We start from the raw sequence: 20,527 nt of genomic DNA on the forward strand, positions 1-20,527 counted from the left end.
TTGTTCAAACACTTATCATACCTCGTAACCAATTTTGAAATACCCTCTTCATAGAAACTTGCCGCCTGCTCCGATAACCAAGAGTTCACTGCCGTTTTCACGTCGTCATTGTAATGGTTGCCACTGAGGTGATGTTTGAGGTGGAGGAACAGATGGTAATTGCTCGGCGCAAGATCAGGACTGTAGGGTGGGTGGTCTAAAACTTCCCAGCCAAAACTGTCCAATAAATCGCAGGTCTGACCTGCAGTGTGAGGTCTTGAATTGTCATGGAGAAGGACAATTCTCTTTGTCAGCATGCCGCGTCTTTTGTTTTGAATTGCCCTGCGTAGCTTTCTCAGGGTTTGGCAGTATGCTTCTGCATTGATAGTGGTTCCTCATTGCATAAAGTCGACCAACAAAACACCATGCCTATCCCAAAACACCAACGCCATGATTTTGCGCTGGGACAGAGTCTGTTTGGCCTTCACCTTTACAGGCGAGTGTGTGTGTTTCCATTCCATGCTCTGTTGCTTTGATTCAGGCGTGATATGCGAAACCCATTTTTCGTCTCCAGTTACGATCTGACTCAAGAAGCCGTCACCTTCTTCGTCATAACAAGTCAAGAACATCGCACACTCAAATCTTTGGTTTTTGTGGTCCTCTGTTAGGAGTTTCAGAACCCAACGGGAGCACAGTTTCCTAAACTTTAGGTGTTCAGAAACAATGTTGTAAAGCACTGATCTCGACACGTCAGGAAATTTGTTTGAGAGACCTGTTATTGTGAAGCGCCTGTTCTCACGAATCTTCGCTTCAACTGAAACCACCAAATCGTCTGTAATCAAAGAAGGGCGACCGGAGCGGTCCTCATCAAGGACGTTGTCACGGCCATCTTTGAATTGTCGTACCCACTTACGCACTTTGCTTTCACTCATAACAGTATCACCGTATACTTCGCAAATCTGTCTATGAATTTCTGCAGCGGACAGGTTTCTTGCTGACAAAAACCGTATCACTGGCCGAACCTCAAACGCGGCGGGCGAGTTGATAGTCTTAAACATTTTGAAAGCACAGAACAGAACCGTACAGGTCAGCTACACAGCTGAAACTGAGCACAGTTGTTCCCGAGGCATAACGGTACACTACGCACGCGCTTGTTGCGATATGCGCGCACGAACTACTAGTGTCGAACAACAAAACGGGCCTTACTTAAAAAACACGCTTCGTACAAATGCTTAAGAATAACTAACCTGTCGTTCTTCCTCCGTAGATTTATAACTGACACCAGATGGCACTACTATAGATATTAGCTGAATACTGATACTTTTATCTTCGCTTTTGAAAGTCTTTGAAAAACAATCAACATTCTGGAGTAGTTTATTTAGCTGTAGAAATGAAAGTGCTTTCATATGTTTTTAGAATGGCAGCCCACTTTGTTGACTATTCTGAAATCAAGCGCTTGATTTTTGAAGATCTTACTGACAGTACTGATGGTGACAGTGATTACTGCGTTAATTCTGACGAGGAAATTATGCCCGACGGTAGTGAAAGTGACAATGAAGTACAAGGTGCCTCTGAAGTAATGGGAAATTCTGATAACCAGAATAATGTTCAAGTCAGTGCAGGTTATGTTATCAATGGCAGTAGGCCTACGTCAATATTTGAAGAAACCAGTGAAGGGATAATTGTGAACTTTGACATTTTTTAGATTGTTATAAGGACTTTGATCACAACACAGGAAAAAAAAAAAAAAGAAAATGACCTAAAAAATATGAATACTGGATAGGATAAAGTGAAAAACACATCAAAATTACTTCTGATTATTTAGACATATGATGGGTTTTCTCTTAAGGTTTGAAAAAAAGATTCCGATAAATCTACATATAATCTAAGTAAGAATATTTATAATGGTTCAAAATTTGGGTGCAAAAATGAAAAACGTCAGGTAAAAAGTTGATCGCATATCTAACCGTATAACCTCCTTGCTACAAATTTACATGGGAACAGCCTTTCCGAAATTTAACTAGACGCGAGAAAATATAACTTCAGTGTAGAGAACTAAAATTAAGGAGGTGTGATTAACTCAGTGGCTTAGCTGCTTGCTTCCCACCCAGAAGGCTGAGGTTCGAATCCTGGTCGATCCTGGGTAGAGATTTTCATCTCAGGAATCAAGAGGTTCAAAATTCATGGGGGGAAAAACTCAAAATCCGTTTCGAGAAAAAAAAACTGCGTTCCACTTCGTATTCGAAATGAAAAGTGAAGAACTGTGGGGAGGAAATATGTAAGAACATACAGCAGAAACCTGTTATAGTCAAATAATAATATTAGATTATAAATTCCACCTGTTCAAAACATAAGAGTATTTTTATTTAAATTTAAGAAATACTTCTTAACATAATTAGATATAGGGACATGTTTCACCCATAATGAGGGCATCATCAACCTAAAAATCTCACACATGAAAGAAAGATAGCTTGGGTGCAAAAATGAAAAAGTCACATAAGAAGTTGAACGCATTTGTATTTTCCCTATCAAAGCAAAATTAAATGTTTCAATTCCTACTCGAAGTTTTTCATTTTTGTACCCAACTTTTAAATTCTTACAAATATTCTTACAGAGAATATAGTAACAATGAAACATAAGGACAACCCCATTCTCGAATCAAATGGTTAAAGCCACGGCTTAACCCTAGAACTGCAGACTGTCTTTCCGGAAATTACTTCTAATTATTTAGACATAGTATGGATTTTCTCTTAATGTTTGAAAAAATGACTGATACATCCATATACAAATGCTTAACAATAACTAACCTGTGGTTCTTTTGCCATAGATTTATAACTTGTCACCAGATGACACTACTATAGATATCAGCTGAATACTGATACTTTTATCTTCACTTTTGAAAGTCTTTGAAAAACGAACAACAGTGGGCGTGATTAGCTCAGTGGGTTAGTTGCTGGCTTCCCACCCAGAAGGCTGAGGTTCAAATCCCAGTCAATCCTGGTTAGAGATTTTCATCCCAAGAATCATGTGGGACCAGGAAGGGCATCCGTTCTCAAACCCCCGGCCAAAACCAAACTTATGATATAGATGTGGTTCCCATAGGGAATCTGAAATATTTGTTCCAAATGAGTAAATTTATAATACCAATATAAATGGTCCGTTATTGGACATTATAAATTTTCCAGCTAACTCATTCCTGGTTGCCAGCGTTTCGTCCCCGTGTACTAGGCTGGGCTCGTCAGTTGGTACCTAGCACACCTACCACGACGCTGGCTAGTGCACACCATGGAGGACACTGCGTAGGCTAATTGTAGCCATCGGCAGTGCCAATGCACTATGAGAGACTCTGTCTCATTATCACACGGGCTCTAAAATATGAACTGTTTAACCGGGAAATTTATTTACAACAGAACACTTTAAACGGAAAAAATATACATATATCTTAATGCAACTGATCAAGGGACCAAGAATATCACACTTCTTAGGCGTGAAAACTTCTTATGCGAGAACTTCTTAACCGAGCTTCACTGTATTATGAAAACGCATTATCCTCTTTCAATTTGAATTTTCTTTTAGAGAACAGCAGTCTACGTGTATTATTAATTAATTCCAACACCACTTTAGAATGTCGACAAGAGAGCTCGCAACTGCAGATAGTGAAAAAACGATACCGTACCAAAGATGTACAATTGACTTTGGGGCAAACATTTCAGTTTTCTAATTCAAACAGCATCACCTAACCTAACTTAACCGTACTATATGTATTTAAATTTCATTTTTTGTCCATATTGAACTATATGTATCATGAAAACATGTCAAGCGCCAGCAGAGAAATGATAAACTTCTCGCTATATATTTACATGATAACAGCCATTCCAAAATTTAACCAGACGCAAGAAAATATAAAATTAACCACTGAAATTAATGATGCACTCTGCCATATATTGAGGTGTGTACCCCCTCCTTACTTAACTGCAGTATTCAGCACTAAAATTAAACGATCGTTTACTTCAGCCTTTATTTCTAACGAGTTAACAAATGCTATTGGCCACATTATTTACCTTTTATTACGAAAATGATATTCTCTTTCATTTCAAAATTTATTTTAGGGAACAGCAGTCGATGGGTATTAGTAATCAAATCCTACATCGCCTTCGAATGTCGACAAGAGAGCTCACTAGTGGACATAGCGAGGAAACTATACCAAAGATGATCGATTGCATGCAATATAATCACTGGGTGCATAAATATCGGTAATGAAAAAATTTGTGCATGCTTAATCGCTCATAATAACGGTTGTACCAATGATAGGGCTCTCGCTGTAACCGAAGGATAATACGCAGTTAAATTTTTGAAGGGACAGACAAAAACTGTTGTTATAACAGGGTTCCCTTTATATGCAGTACTCGTTACAGCAGACTTCTACCGTACTTGTGTTTTTCAGAATATTCGTTACAGCAGACTTCCACCGCACTTATGTTTTTCAGAATATCATGTGTCAGGAATAAATCATCTAACAGAAATTATTTTCTTACAGCAAAATATTTCAACAATTCACTTTGTTCAAAAAAAATTATAATTGTATTTTACAATAGTTACAAACTGATACAATATTTTTTATTATTTCTGTCATCTTCATGTAGAACAGTCTTTCAGCTTTCTATTGGTGTATAATTAGGATTAATATGTAATTACAGGCAGGATTTTATTTTGAAAAGCGCCAATGTCATCTATGCTTTTGTGTTCACTTCATATGTGAACGGAATGCTACACACGCCATTAAATGTTTACCAGTTGGCTGATTTGCCAATAATAAGCGGTTCTATTGTCTATGTTGCAGTGTTGCAGCACAGAGGAACAGTTAGTCATTGTTTGTGGCGTTTTCCACCTTTGCAGGGGTTGCCCTTCACTGCAAGAGTCCTTTGGGGTAATACCATATTTACGCGAATAATACTCGCACATTTTTTTTTTTTAATTGGGCACGAAATTGGGGTGTGGGTTTTATTTGCTTCAATGTTGGCATTGTTTTTTCAAAATCAGCCTTCCTAAATTTAGGGTGCGGGATTATTTGGTGGAGGGTATTATTCGCGTAAATACGGTGGCGGGGATTATTCACGTAAATACCTGTATTTACGAGAATAAGAGGAAAGCAACGGGAAACTACCTCACTCCTCATTTCCCTAGTATGCCTCTTCAGTGACGCCTAGGCTATTTATGACAACTGTTGGCGGAGCTGCAGAGGATCAAACCAGCCTTCGGGCTGAATACCCAACATACATACATACGAGAATAATACCCGCACATTTTTAAAAAATTTGAGGCACGAAATTGGGATGCGGTTTTCTGCGTCAAAATTGGCATTTCTTTTTTTTTTTCAAAATAAGCCTACCTAAAGTTAGGGTGTGGGGATTATTCGGTGGCGGGGATTATTCACGTAAATATGGTAAATTATAGAAAAGTGCAGATTCACCAGCATTGTAGACATCTTTGGGTTCGTATCTTTTAAAAATTTTACAAAGAATTGAAAGCCAGTCATTGATGGCCTTATCAACACTTCCTGATTCACCTTTTATCATGTGAAGCGAAATGCCACGTCTGGCTTCAAAGCATTTTAACCATCCATCGCTACATTGGAAGTCTGCAATAGTATGTCTGAAAGCCAAATCTGCTGCCTTAGATTTTAACATAGGACCTGATATAGGAGCTGCTAGGTTCATTTCTGGATAAACCACTCAAAAAGGGCAGCCTCAAGGTCAGTATAGTTCATAGCATGCAGTATTTTTACACTCGCTTGGAATGTTACCTTTAAAATCAGCATCTTTGATTTTTCCCTTTTTTAAGAATAGTAAATAGAGTCAAAGATGTTAAATTATACCCCCTACTTATTTCATTTTTTCTCACATTGCTTTGTTCACACACCTGTAGCCAAATCTAATGATTTTCATTTCCAATTCAACACTGCAATGTGCTAGTCACAGCAGAATGAAGCGGATTTATTTTATTACTGTTTTCATCAGCGAACGCAGAATTCCAAACACAAGTTAGAAATAATAAGAATTTTATTGCATCCAATGGCCACATAAGAAGTAAATACAATATCCTTCCACTTATTGTCACCAAGTTTCTTTGCACTTTTGATAACTGACATGTCCATTATTCATTGGCAAGCTGGGTGATTGTTTGTTGCCTACGCTTGCACTGTAAGGCATGATATTTCTCGCAGTGTTGGTCACAGAGTCTGCACACGCAATCCGGGCCTGGTTCATAGTAATTCAAGGTCTGGCATACTTTATGGTGAAACCGATGTATGGCAAACCTCGTAACTGTATGCCGTAAGTCGTATCTTGTGCATGTCCATTCATGGTTGATCATGGTGTCTGTCCCATAGAAATCCATCCCATTATCTGCTCTTTTTTCTTTCAGTTCTTGTAAGAGTTCCCGGTAACTTCTTGTGGATGGTAGCAGTAGGTGAAGTCTTACATCCTCCACTAAAAAGTTTCCCTCGCCAATACAAAGACTAGTCGAGATGGAGTGTATTTTGAGACGCATAGAACTCACTTGAGGAACCTCCCTTTCAGACTTTCCAATTCTTGTAGTTGTTTCTTCGAGAGAAACTCCCATATTAACTCCAGACCATATGTGGCTATAGGCACAACCTTTATTAAAAAAAGTCGCATGGCTGTCTTTAGGGACAGGAGTGGTAGCTGCTTGATGTCGTTGATGTTCCCAATTGCTGCGGCTATTCTTTCCCTCAGGTGTATCGAGAAAGACGTTCCAGTTACTTGAATTGTGATTCCGAGGAATTTGTAGGCATTGCTATTCCTGAGCTTCTGTCCTTTGCACTGTATTAAGTCCTGTTTTGCTAATTTACCACCTTTCCTGAATACTACTAACTCAGTTTTGTTTATATTTAGTGCCATTTCATTCTCATCTGCCCTAGATCCATCACAGTCTCCAATTCATCTCTATTCTCTGAGGCCAATGCCATGTCATCGGCATATATGTATGTGTTTACACTCTTAGTGCATCTCTTGATCTTGGCTGGCACATCATGTGTTAGGACATTGAATAGTAATGGACTCAGTGGGTCGCCCTGAAGCACTACAATAGTTTGGCTGATATATTTGTATTTGCAAAGTTTGTCATTTGTTTGTTCGAAATTTTCTGTTAATATATTTACTGCTAGTCTTGTTAGCCATGTTCTGCCAATTAAAGCTTCCAGCTTCTTCAGTATCTTTGTCCTGTATACTCTGTCAAAGGCCTTAGTATAGTCAATGAAAACTACATACATCTTCCCTCGTTCGGCAATTGCTCGGTGGATGCCTTGAAGTACATTTCCAGATGCCATCAAAGTTGATCTGCCTGATCTAAAGCCATACTGTTCTTCTGGAAAAAGCAGATCTACTGCTGTGTCTATGTGTTGGGTCACCAATTTTGCAAGCAGCTTGAAACCTACTAGTTCCAGTGCAATTCCTCTCTGGGACTCAGGTCTATTCACCTCACCTTTTCCTTAATAGAGCATCTTTATGGATGACTTCCTCCAAGATGATGGAATCTTCCTTGTCTCTAGACATTTGTTCAGCAGCTCTGTCCATACTAGCACCTGGTGAGGTGCTGAGGCTTTCAGATGTTCATTAAAAATTCCATCCAGACCTGCAGCTCTATGGTTCTTCATGGCCTCAATAACCTTCTTTACTTCAGCTATTGAGAAGGGCGTGCACTGTTCGATTTCATCATCTGTAATGGTTGTAGGTGTTGTGTTATTGTAGCATTGTGTTTGTTCCAAGTGTGCTTGCCAAACCTCCATCGGTATGTCCATTGGAAAGCGTGATTGCCTTGTGCAGAGCGCTTTATACGGATCTTCTTCAATTTGCTTTATTAGTTCAAGATTTTGCCTTTCCTTGCATTCAACTCTTTTTTCTTTTATTAGAAATTTATGTTCCTTTCTAGCATTCTGATAGTCTGCTAGGTCAGTTATCTCCCTAGTCTGCCTTGCTTTTCTTAGTTTCTCCAAAGTTAGCTGTCTTGTTTGGTAACAATCTCTGTCAAACCATTTTTTCGCATTACCTGTGATTGTTGCATTGACTGTCACTCCTTTGATGTAGTTCTCTATTAGGGATAATGTCCATCTATTTGTCCTTCTCTGATTTCCCCCAATATTTCTTGTATTACTCCTATATTATCCTCCAAGATATTGGTGTCTATTGTTCTCTTAGCCCCTTTTTGTTCATTCTGTATCATGTTTAAGTTTTTGCATCCTAATTCTGTAATCACTGGTATATGTTTCTGCATTACCGAGCCGTCTGTACGTTAGTAAGTTTTGTGTCTTTGCTTCAAATCCTCGTATTAGCACTAAATCAACTGCACGTCCACCATTGTGACATAGGTACGTTTGCATATTTTGATCATTCACTAGGATTATACCCTCTTCATTTAGGTAATTCAGTACTAATTCTGTTTTCCTACTCGCTCTATCAACTGGGCAGTTTAGATCTCCTGCAAGGACAATGCTTTCCCCTTACGGGATTATGCTGAAGGCACTTTGCATGTTGTCGAGTATGTCTACTGGACTGCAGTCAGGGCGGAAATATACACATATGATTATATCAATATTTGCACAGACTACAAATAAGTCTTCTTCTGTCATCAATACTTGGAATGGGGCCAGATTTGGTTTAATCAGACAGGCCAACCCCTCCCCCTCTGATGGTCATGTATGTTATAGTATCCCGGGGCATCGGTTCTGTTTTCTGGAGTTGCAAATGTCTCTGTCAAGAGGCATATATCAAAATCTCTAATTAAATCGTTTGGGGAATTATTTATCACACCTCTTAGACCTTCCACATTCCATAAGAGCAAACTAACCTTGTTATTTATGCGTAGTTTGTTGTCTGTGTACCATTACGTTACATTTGAGGCAGTAACTATTGTGGAAATACAGCGGACAAATATGGCGCGGAAGAGCTTCAGGCGGTGTAAGTGCGAACGGAATATAATCTTACAGTAAGTCGATCTTGATCAGTAGGTGGAGGTCGATATTGACCGGCAAAAGAGAAAAGAGTTTCCAAGACTGAACAACTATGGACCATGAAATAATTGAATTGATTCTTAAATACCTTAAGAAGAAAAACTGCGTGAAGGAAGAACTGTACGTCTTACTACGAGATAGCGAAAGGAAATCAACGAATTATAAATACTAAAGTAATTTATATATATAAAATCGAAGGAATATACTTCCAATATCTGCAGGATACTTTAGGAATCAAAGAAAAACACCAAGATATTGAAGTAAAGTGTGACTGCAGCCGAGTCAGATATCGACGTTAAAAAAAAGGCCGGAATAGCATAATAAGTGGCCAATCTTCATTAAGAAACGCAGAAATAACTATCTCAAGTTATAAGCAGTACTTGTTTAGGCGACATAGTTAACGAAAGGCAGACTAAAATTGAGGAAATATATATAATTTAAGAGAAATATTTCTGTCAGTTATAAAATATATAAACCCAAGTACACGTATTGGAAAACCTGCAAGTCATCAGAGAAATATGTATTCTACAAAATATTTGCTGTCTTTTCGTTGCATGATCCCTGGCGACGTAATGAAGCTCGCCTAAACGGATGGAGAGATTGCGCAAGACAAACTCAGCTCAAACCAAGATGCCCAGCTGAATCGAGCCATGACGTAATCCTGGGGCATGATTGACTACTCCGAGATGTCCTAGTCGAGGAAGGAGCCAGCAACGGGAAAGTCGACACGAGATAAGTAATATGGTTTCGAACTTTGTATTATAAAATTTTAATTATTTGCTAGGATATATTTATTTGAGTGCAGAAGTGCCTACAGAAATATATAAAGTGCCAATAAGTGGATACTATTGTGAGGATTTAAATAATTAACTGCTAACATGTGCTATTTTAAGTAATACAAATGCAATGCTCCTGAGATATCTTTAGGTTGCTGTAAACAAGATCAAAATGAGCATATCCATGTTTTAAATGCCAATCTACTTGAGGAGACCAATTAATATCGAACTAGTTGTGGTTAAGAGAAATGTATGTGATGTACGTAACGTAACCTAGTTTTTATGAGCACTTGATCGGCAGGCATGGCCGGTACGATGATTGTATTGAAAGGAAATGATTATATATTTAGGAAGTTGCAGTTTATGAATGGAGATTCAGACTATTGGACTGTTTTAACCGTAACACAGAGGTCATTGAAATGAAGTTGAATATGTATTTTATACATATGAAGGTATCGGGAAGAATTGAAATATGAGAAATGCATAATGTTGTTAGTGTGAGGAAATGTGTATTGTTCTCTGCGTAAGCAAAGCCTAGAGGAGGTTATTGCGAGTTTCTGTGTCGGTTACTGTTTTTAATATAGAGGTTAACAATGCAAGAGATGGAAGTAGGTCATGTTTAGGTGAATGTATGTTACAGTCCAAGCGTTGTATGGTCGACAAAAGTCATTGAGGCCAGTCATATCGCTAGGTTATTTGAGTATTACATGCAACATAATCTGAATATATGTACAGATGAAGGAACATCGCATAACTAAAGATACATCTTAATATGTGAATGTAGATCGGTAGAGTAGGTTTTTAACCTAATTTTGGCACAGCGGTGAATAACTTGAAAGTTGGTTTCATATGCAATGGCACATATGTATTTATGAAAACATTTGGCACGACTTTCGCGACTACAACTGATTATCTTAATGGTGGCACTCAACAGTAAAAATACTTCAGATAATCTTGCACATATGAAAGTATATAATTATAATAAGCTTGATATCAGTATGGATTGGTACATTTATAGTTGCATTGATATTTTTTTGAAACCATAATTAAGGAACATATTACTTATCTCATGTCGTGAAGAAGTTATAATGAAAATCCAAACCAAAATTTCAAATGAGAATCCAATGGATGTCCCAAAGCTAGGCCAAATAATACTAACAGGAAGATATACCACTCCCTCCATGTTAAATAAAGAATTATCCCACTCTTACCCCATGTAACATATTAAAATAATGAATATGGTTATACGACCAGATGATATTCAGTTTAATGAATATAACATGATGAATTCAATTATGTTTACCATGAAGATTACGAGTTCAAGAATGATATTATAATATGAATCCAATTTCTTTTCACTATTGCTGTAATTTAACTCCTATTTATAATTATGAAATATTAGCATGCTAATAAATTAGATCTAGGCTTATTTATGTGTTTCTTTTCTCAAAGTAACTTATAATGCATAGTAATAGGATAGTATTAGAGCTATTTAAGGTTGGATATGCTGAGTAATGAACATCATATCGGGTTTTTACCTACTTGCGGGGGAATTGAATGATTGATTTGAATCTTGACCACTCTTCAACGGAACCTACGACTGGTTTGTATAATTTGAGAGTTTAATGGAATGTTTTACTCTGAGAACCGAATGTATACCTCCGACCATCGTACTTATTCATGCGACAGACCCCCGCGTACATGATGGTGATCCTAATTGTGGGATATTTGCAGCCGAGGTATGATATTATGATCACCCAACGAGAGTTATATGAGTAGATAGGTGCCGATGACTGGAGAGTAGATGGTTGGAAAGGTGTATCTGGTTCGGATAATTTGGCTTCAAGTGGGTTTCTTGTGATCAAGATCCTCGAGTTCCACGCCCGTGATCCTCTGGCGATGAACATATAGATTGAATCTTCTGACCGTTACCCCTTGTGGCCAGAAATCTGACTTTCACTTTTTCTAGTTCTGCAAATGGTATGCCAAACTTGAAGGTGCTATTCATGTCTCTTGATGGCAGCTGTTCTACTTGTGTATTACCCACTATTCCGTTGTCCTTCAGGTATTTCGTTAGCTTCACCGCTTCAGTGTTGTGGTATAGGCATCCAACGTATAGCCATCCTGACCCTGACTGGAGTTCTTCACTTCCGACAGTCTTTGTTCCTCTTATGACGGTAACTTCATTTCTTTGTGGTGTTTACAAAATTGATGGTCTTGGGTATTATTAATTTGTATAACAGTAGGTCTGACTTGTTCATTTGTACTTCCCCTTCTTCCCATCATGATTATTGTTCCCTGAGGTTGAAGGCTGTCTGTTGGAAGATTTATCCGTGTACTGTCCGACTCGTGACACTTTTCTATATTGTGGCACGTTACTGTGGCATAACTGTATGATGTTTTATTATTTACTAGACAGTCTGCTTGCTGTAGTTGTACCCCAAGTATGAGGGTCATCTTCTTCAAGAGTGTGCTCCCCATATCCTCTATCTTGTCCTAGTATAGTTGGTCGCAGGTCTTTTTATTCTCTTCCACGGCTTTCTTTATTTCTTTCCTGACCTCTTTTTCTTCTTGCGAGGATGTATTTATGCCGTATGTTTCTAGGTGGTTCCTGCATTTGCTACACATCCATAGCAAGTTTCCTTTCTTGCTTTTGAGGGTGTTGAACTCCGTAGTTGTCAACGATGTGCAATCTTTATGGAACCATCTTTTGCAGTTGCCATCACAGCCGACAGCGCTACTATCACCATCAAAGGTATTATCGCATTGTGGACATTTATGAAGTATTTCTTCGTTTGACATTCCTGAAGTGCTGTTGGTAGGCATGGCGGACTCTATATAAGATACTCACTATATACTGTATAATTTAAAATGTTAATTCAAAATATTAACATGAACTTCCCATTATCTTCTCCGGGAGATTTCTTATTGAGGTTGATATGATTGTGTCTCTCTCTCTTTTCTCTTTTGGACTCAAGATGGTGGATTGACTATCTTTATTCTCCGCCACACGTTAGCGCTTGGATCACTCAACGTACTCCTAATGTGGAGTGCGACCTTAGTGTGTTTAAAATATTTGACAAGATGGCTTCTCACAACAAGATTATTTTGAAAAATAAATTTCATTTTTTCTCTCAGTATTCTCTATTCTAGTAGTAAGTAGAGACTTTAATATATCCCTGAAGCTAAGTCTACCTGATGAAACCTGTATAACCACGTCGATTCACTCTGTAACTCACTTTCATCATCAATCTCGTAGCCACGATGATCACACGATCACCATTACACAATAAACACATGAATAGAAATAGCAGACAGTTCAAACCATGCCGTTCACAGAACCAAAAACCATAAGACAAAAATAAATTTAAATTAACACTAGAGAGTACAAATTGCTGTTCACTATTTCTTCACACGTTACAGAAAGAAACTCAATCTTTTAAATAAAGAATTGCATAGTCTGTTCACATCTCACACAGAAAGCTATTTTAGACATGCACACTAAAGAAATAATGACTTAAGTAACATAAGAAGTAAATTTTCACTGCGTGGATTTTCATTTCATGACAGCAATAAATAAAAGTCTAAGATTCAGTCACACCACAAGGAATGAGAGTTTTTTAACAGCAATATCAGCTCGATGAAGAAATCTTCATTGTGACAATGCAGTGCCATAACAGGTTAACCAACCCAAAGAACCTGTGAGATATCCGAGAGAACTACCATTTAGTATGAATTCTTGATATGAACAAGAGTATAATGGTGCCAACAAAATCATTTTCAGGAGAACTCCTGCTGCAATTTTTGTCAATCTTATCTTAGAAGGTTTTATAATCAAATTGTATAAAACGGTCACACTAATGTACAAATATATTTACCGTACTGTAGTTTGTGGAGTATCGAGAGTTAGGCAGACAAAAAGGACCCATTTGGATGTGAAAGCTAGACCCTTGACCAAAATCTAGAAAAAAGGATTGATGCTTTTGAAATGTATCTACATCGCCCCCTACTCCGAATACCTTGGTTGCTGAAAATTTCAAATGACGAAGTCCTTCATCGCATGAACAAACAAAAAGAACTATTACTTACTGTTAAAAAAAACTCAATATCTAGGGCACATTATGAGAGGCGAGAAGTACCAGCTATTACAACTCATCATTGAAGGTAAGATACAGGGGAAAAGGTCTGTAGGCAGGAGGAGGAATTCATGGCTGAAGGACATCCGAAGATGGCATAACTGCACTTCAGAATATGCTTTCCATGCTGAGACATCACGTACAGACTGTGGGCTGCCAACCTCCGCTAGGAGAAGGCGCCTCAAGAAGAAGTGTTTTGGTAGCTTTTTATGCTGAAGTGTATAAATATCAATGTGTTGTTGTTTGAGTCATCAGTCCATAGACTGGTTTGATGCAGCTCTCCATGCCACCCTATCCTGTGCTAACCTTTTCATTTCTACGTAACTATTGCATCCTACATCTGCTCTAATCTGCTTGTCATATTCATACCTTGGTCTACCCCTACCGTTCTTACCCCCTACACTTCCTTCAAAAATCAACTGAACAAGTCCTGGGTGTCTTAAGATGTGTCCTATCATTCTATCTCTTCTTCTCGTCAAATTTAGCCAAATTGATCTCCTCTCACCAATTCAATTCAGTATCTCTTCATTCGTGATTCGATCTATCCATCTCACCTTCAGCATTCTTCTGTAACACCACATTTCAAAAGCTTCTATTCTCTTTCTTTCTGAGCCAGTTATCGTCCATGTTTCACTTCCATACAATGCCACGCTCCACACGAAAGTCTTCAAAAACATCTTTCTAATTCCGATATCAATGTTTGAAGTGAGCAAATTTCTTTTCTTAAGAAAGCTTTTCCTTGCTTGTGCTAGTCTGCATTTTATGTCCTCCTTACTTCTGCCATCGTTAGTTATTTTACTACCCAAGTAACAATATTCATCTACTTCCTTTAAGACTTCATTTCCTAATCTAATATTTCCTGCATCACCTGCCTTCGTTCGACTGCACTCCATTACTTTTGTTTTGGACTTATTTATTTTCATCTTGTACTCCTTACCCAAGACTTCATCCATACCATTCAGCAACTTCTCGAGATCTTCTGCAGTCTCAGATAAAATAACAATATCATCGGCAAATCTCAAGGTTTTGATTTCTTCTCCTTGGACTGTGATTCCCTTTCCAAATTTCTCTTTGATTTCCTTTACTGCCTGTTCTATGTAAACATTGAAAAGGAGAGGGGACAAACTGCAGCCTTGCCTCACTCCTTTCTGCATTGCTGCTTCTTTTTCAAAGCCCTCCATTCTTATAACTGCAGACTGATTTTTATACAGATTGTAGATAATTCTTCGTTCTCGGTATCTGATCCCTATCATCTTCAGAATCATAAATAGCTTGGTCCAATCAACATTATCGAATGCCTTTTCTAGATCTACGAATGCCATGTACGTGGGCTTGTCCTTCTTGATTCGATCCTCTAAGATCAGACGTAAAGTCAGGATAGCTTCACGTGTTCCTACATTTCTTCTGAAGCCAAATTGATCTTCTCCCAACTCAGCTTCAACTTGTTTTTCCATTCTTCTGTAAATAATACGTGTTAAAATTTTGCAGGCATGAGATACTAAACTAATGGTGCGGTAGTTTTCACACCTGTCAGCACCGCCTTTCCTGGGAATAGGTATAACAACATTCTTCCAAAAATCGGATGGGACTTCTCCTGTCTCACACATCTTGCACACTAAATGAAATAACCTTGCCATGCTGGTTTCTCCTAAGGCAGTCAGTAATTCAGAGGGAATGTCATCAATTCCAGGTGCCTTGTTCCTATTGAGGTCACTCACAGCTCTGTCAAACTCTGACCTCAAAATTGGGTCTCCCATTTCATCAGCATCAACAGCCTCTTCATGTTCCAGAACCAAATTATCTATATCTTTACCTTGATACAACTGTTGGATATCCTCCTGCCATCTTTCTGCCTTGTCTTCTTTCCCTAGAAGTGGTTTTCCATCTGAGCTCTTAATATTCATACACCTAGATTTCCTTTCTCCAAAGGTTTCCTTGATTTTCCTGTATGCAGCATCTACCTTTCCCAGGACCATACAGCCTTCGACATCCTTGATTTCTCCTTCAGCCATTCCTCCTTAGCTACCTTGCACTTTCTATCCACTTCATTCTTTAATCGCCTGTATTCTTCTCTGCCCTCTTCATTTCTAGCATTCTTGTATTTTCGTCGTTCATCAATCAGGTCTAGTATCTCCTGAGTTATCCACTGATTCTTAGTTGATCTTTTCTTCCTTCCTAACATTTCTTCAGCAACCCTACTGACTTCATTTTTCATGACTCTCCACTCTTCCTCTATAGTGTTTCCTTCAGCCTTTTCATTTAGTCCTTGTGCAACATGTTCCTTGAAACAATCCCTCACATTCTTTTCTTTCAACTTGTCTAGATCCCATCTTTTTGCATTCTTTCCTTTCTTCAATTTCTTCAACTTCAGATGGCATTTCATGACCAACAAGTTGTGGTCAGAGTCCACGTCTGCTCCTGGGAAAATTTTGCAATCCAACACCTGGTTTCTGAACCTCAATGAAGTCTATTTGATACCTTCCAGTGTCTCCAGGTCTCGTCCACGTATACAGCCGTCGTTTGTGGTGTTTGAACCAAGTATTGGCAAGGACTAAATTATGATCAGGGCAAAATTCAACCAGACGACTTCCTCATTCGTTCCTTTGTCCCAATCCAAATTCTCCTACTGTACTACCTTCTCTTCCTTGGCCTACCACTGCATTCCAGTCTCCCATCACAATTAGATTCTCGTCACCTTTTACATATTGTATTAAATCTTCTATCTCCTCATATATTCTTTCGATTTCTTCATCTTCCGCTGAACTAGTAGGCATATAGACCTGCACTATTGTGGTGGGCATTGGTTTGGTGTCTATCTTGACGACAATAATTCTTTCACTATGCTGGTCGTAGTAGCTTACCCGTTGCCCTATTTTCTTATTCATTATTAAACCAACTCCTGCATTTCCTCTGTTTGATTTTGTGTTGATAATTCGGTAGTCGCCTGACCAAAAATCTTGTTCTTCCTGCCAACGTACTTCACTTATGCCAACTACATCTAACTTTAGCCTATCCATCTCCCTTTTCAGATTCTCTAACCTACCACAACGATTCAAACTTCTAACATTCCACGCTCCGACTCGCAGAATGTCAGTATCCATCTTCCTGATGATCGCCCCCTCTCATGTAGTCCCCACCCGGAGATCCGAATGGGGGACTAGTTTACCTCCGGAATATTTTACCCGGGAGGAAGCCATCATCAGTACACCATTCATACAGAGAGAGCTGCATGTCCTCGGGAGTTAGTTACGGCTGTAGTTTCCCGTTGCTTTCAGCCGTGTAGCAGTATCAACACAGCTAAGCCATGTTGAGTATTATTACAAGGCCGTATCAGTCAATCATCCAGACTGCCGTCCTTGCAACTACCGAAAGGCTGCTACCGCCCTTTCGATGAACCATTCGTTAGTCTGGTCTCTCAACAGATACCCATCCGATATGGTTGCACTTGCGGCTCAGCTATCTGCATCATTGGGACACGCAAGCCTCCCCACCGCGGCAAGGTCACATGGTTCGCAGAGGAGGATAAATATCAATAACAGAAAATATAACACACATTTATATCACTCATAATGATGGATGGCTCAGTGAAAGGATTCTCGTTGTAACCGAAGGCTATTACAGAGTTTAATATAGGAATTTCCAAGGGGCAAAAAAAAATCTTGTTACAACAGGGTTCCAGCTGTATCCCTTATTTGCTACAACAGACTTCTAATGTACTTCTTTGTAACTCTCTATTTGTCAATGTATTTATAACAGGACTCTGAAATTACACGAAGATCAATTGAAGTATTTACCTCTTTTGAAAAGTCATCATTATCACCCAAGAAGTCCCCAATGCCTGTTTTATCTAAGCGTTCATCACTGAGCAGCCATTCAGCAACTTCTGCGGATGAACTTCCAAGTAACCTCTGCTCCTGAAGGAAATGAATGCCTTTCCTAGGTTTTCGGTTAAATCTGAAAAGACAGAAAATGTACTGTTAGTAATAATTTCAATAATAAGCTTTCAGATTCAAGAAGGACCAATTGAACACATACTTCAAATTGTAAAAGTACCAACATTTAAATGAAGGATTTCATCAGGCTGTGAATAGTACATTTTTGCAAGTCATACTTTACTCCATTTAAAGGCTTAAATGTTAGCAAAATTTGCACTTCAAGAATTTCAGATCAAACCTTCATTGGAATTTTTCAGACTGGACTTGACATACTTCTTTTAATTTCTAGGTGGAACACAGAGTCTAAACGAAATTTCTCCAGCTTGTTCTGTCTGCTGCCAATGCTTAATCCAGCTGGCATAAATTTTGTCAGTTTTCTGTAATGAGCTTGATACAGGTGTGTGAGTTATTGGCCCTTAGCACCCTAATCCAGTGGAGGGGCTGCCTCCTGTCTGCACTAGACCGCAGAAATTTTCTGTTGGGTTTATCTCCCTTAGACATTAAAGATCCCTCTTTAGCACAAGGCAGTGGTATCTTCCTTACTTATCCCCAAGAAGAAGGGCTGCCGCCTCCGCCAGTTTCGCCGTACCACAGGATTCCTTCTCCGCCGTTGCTGCTATTGAGGTCTTCACCAGAGCCCCATTAGCCGCCACTTTTCAGGATATCTGTAGGAGCTTCACAGCTACCATAGCGGTTATGGTGCACATAAAGTCCCTGCTGTATATCACCGTGACAGGCAATCCCCTAATTCATGCCTTTGCCCATCTCCCACGACGTGGATGACGGGTTGGCCTTGTGGGGAGGCAGTATTTCTCGGAAGCCTTCTATATCTGTAAAGCCCGTGAACATCAGTGCCGACTGTGGATATACAGGGACTTGCCAAGCAAAGAGCACACTACATAAACATTGAAATAAATCTCATCACTGTCTCCTGTCTTACAATTCACTGTCCTTTTCATCATTACTATTTTAATCTAGGTTGGTGCAAACCATACACTGAGGTTCTTATCAGCCCCCCTAATAGCCATCGCAGTAGAGGCAAGAAAATGCATTAAAATAATAATAATAATAATAATAATAATAATAATAATAATAATAATAATAATAATAATAATAATAATAATAATCTTTTTTAAATCCTTATTGGGGTCACTTATTACACCACTACACTCCCCACTGCAGCTATGTTCAAAGTATGCCGGCAGAGTACTGTTGGTGGTATTCAGCTCACCTTTCTTAGAGACTACAATGAAGAGGAGGAGCCATTGGGCACATACAACCACACTGCAAAAAAGAGATACATCACTGGCAAATTGATCTGATCATGAGAAAGTGTGTTTGTTCTCACTACAAGTTATTTTGACAAATTTTGCTGAAACTGAAAATTTTTGGGATTTTTAAAAAGCATGGACTTTATCCATAAACTTTATTCATAATTACCATTAATCAAAGTGCATAAAAAGTAAGGAAATATAAATTTATCATAAAAAACAATTGTGACAAAAAATTTACTCCTGAAGGGAAATTTTATTGTACAGAAGGTTAATTAAGGAAACATCAAAAGCTACACAGACTACAAAAGCACTAGGCCACACCAGTAAAGCCTAAATTCACTGTGGCATACTTTGAATTAATCGCCAGATGACATCCTGTAGCAGGGTTTCCACTCCTCCAGGACAGCAGCTCAGCGTTCCTGTTCGGTTTGGTGGGTGGATGCTGTTTGGAACTCAGATTCCTTCTAAGCATATCCCTGATGTGCTCAGTTAGGTTGAGGTCTGCGCTCTGACCAAGCCAAGACAATTTTGTTACTCCGACAGTTCCATATGTGACCTCACCATATCTGCCACATCAAGTCTGATGTAACTATCGGCAGTGGCACTATTTCCGACAAAAATGACCAAGTCTGACTGTGTTGTAAAAGTGATGCCTTCCCATACCATGACTGAGCCTCCAAAACAGAGTTCTACAAGATTAATCATGGAAGGTATGCACCAGTCCGTTTCACTTTGCTAGACTGTGACACGTCCATCTGGTCCTTGCAAAGCGAATCTTGATTCATCTGTGAACAGAGCTTGTGACCATCCTTCACTATTCCAATCCATCTGCTGCCTAATGAATTCCAGTCTAGCTGCTTTATGCGCCAGTAGTAGCCAAGGGCCTCGTGCTAGTCTGCAGTATTATACAAACATGCCAACTTTCAATAGTAAAAAATCAGCAGAAATTTGGCAGCAATTGTGACGTATTATGACACATCACTGATGGCAGAACATGTACTAATTTGTTATAATTCAGTATATTAACAAACTCTATTTGGATTACATATATATATTTTTCATTATTTATATGTGAATACTGGACATACCTAAACTGTAGGAACATGTGACTTCTCATCCTTCAACATGCTGATCACATTACGACTAACTGTTGGTCAACACACCAGTAGCTGACTTAGCCCTCTTCAGAAATTCGGAACTAAATTTTTGCTCAAAGCACTTGCCTCGCTGAATAGATTTTAAGGTTAAAAGTTTCTCCAAAGTTTGTTCAGACAGCAAGGATCTGAACTGTGTTTTTGTGTCTGTGACTGCTAAAAATCCTTTCACATTCGTCATTGCTATGTGGAATTGATAAAATAGCAAGTATCACCTTAGAGTGTCTGACATATTTAAGTACACC

At 38.8% G+C, this 20,527-nt stretch overlaps 1 protein-coding gene across 1 annotated transcript in view; it reads right to left on the minus strand.

The window, feature by feature from the left end:
• The window catches only part of Sec71 (ADP ribosylation factor guanine nucleotide exchange factor Sec71), a 452,892-nt gene that overhangs the window by 276,895 nt on the left and 155,470 nt on the right, over nt 1-20,527 (minus strand). The window contains exon 12 of the mRNA XM_067136654.2: nt 17,714-17,873. Within this exon, the coding sequence (XP_066992755.2) occupies nt 17,714-17,873 (160 nt within the window). The remainder of the gene's footprint in view (nt 1-17,713; nt 17,874-20,527) is intronic.

Source organism: Anabrus simplex, chromosome 1 (genome assembly GCF_040414725.1).
Source record: "Anabrus simplex isolate iqAnaSimp1 chromosome 1, ASM4041472v1, whole genome shotgun sequence".
NCBI classification, from domain to species: domain Eukaryota; kingdom Metazoa; phylum Arthropoda; class Insecta; order Orthoptera; family Tettigoniidae; genus Anabrus; species Anabrus simplex.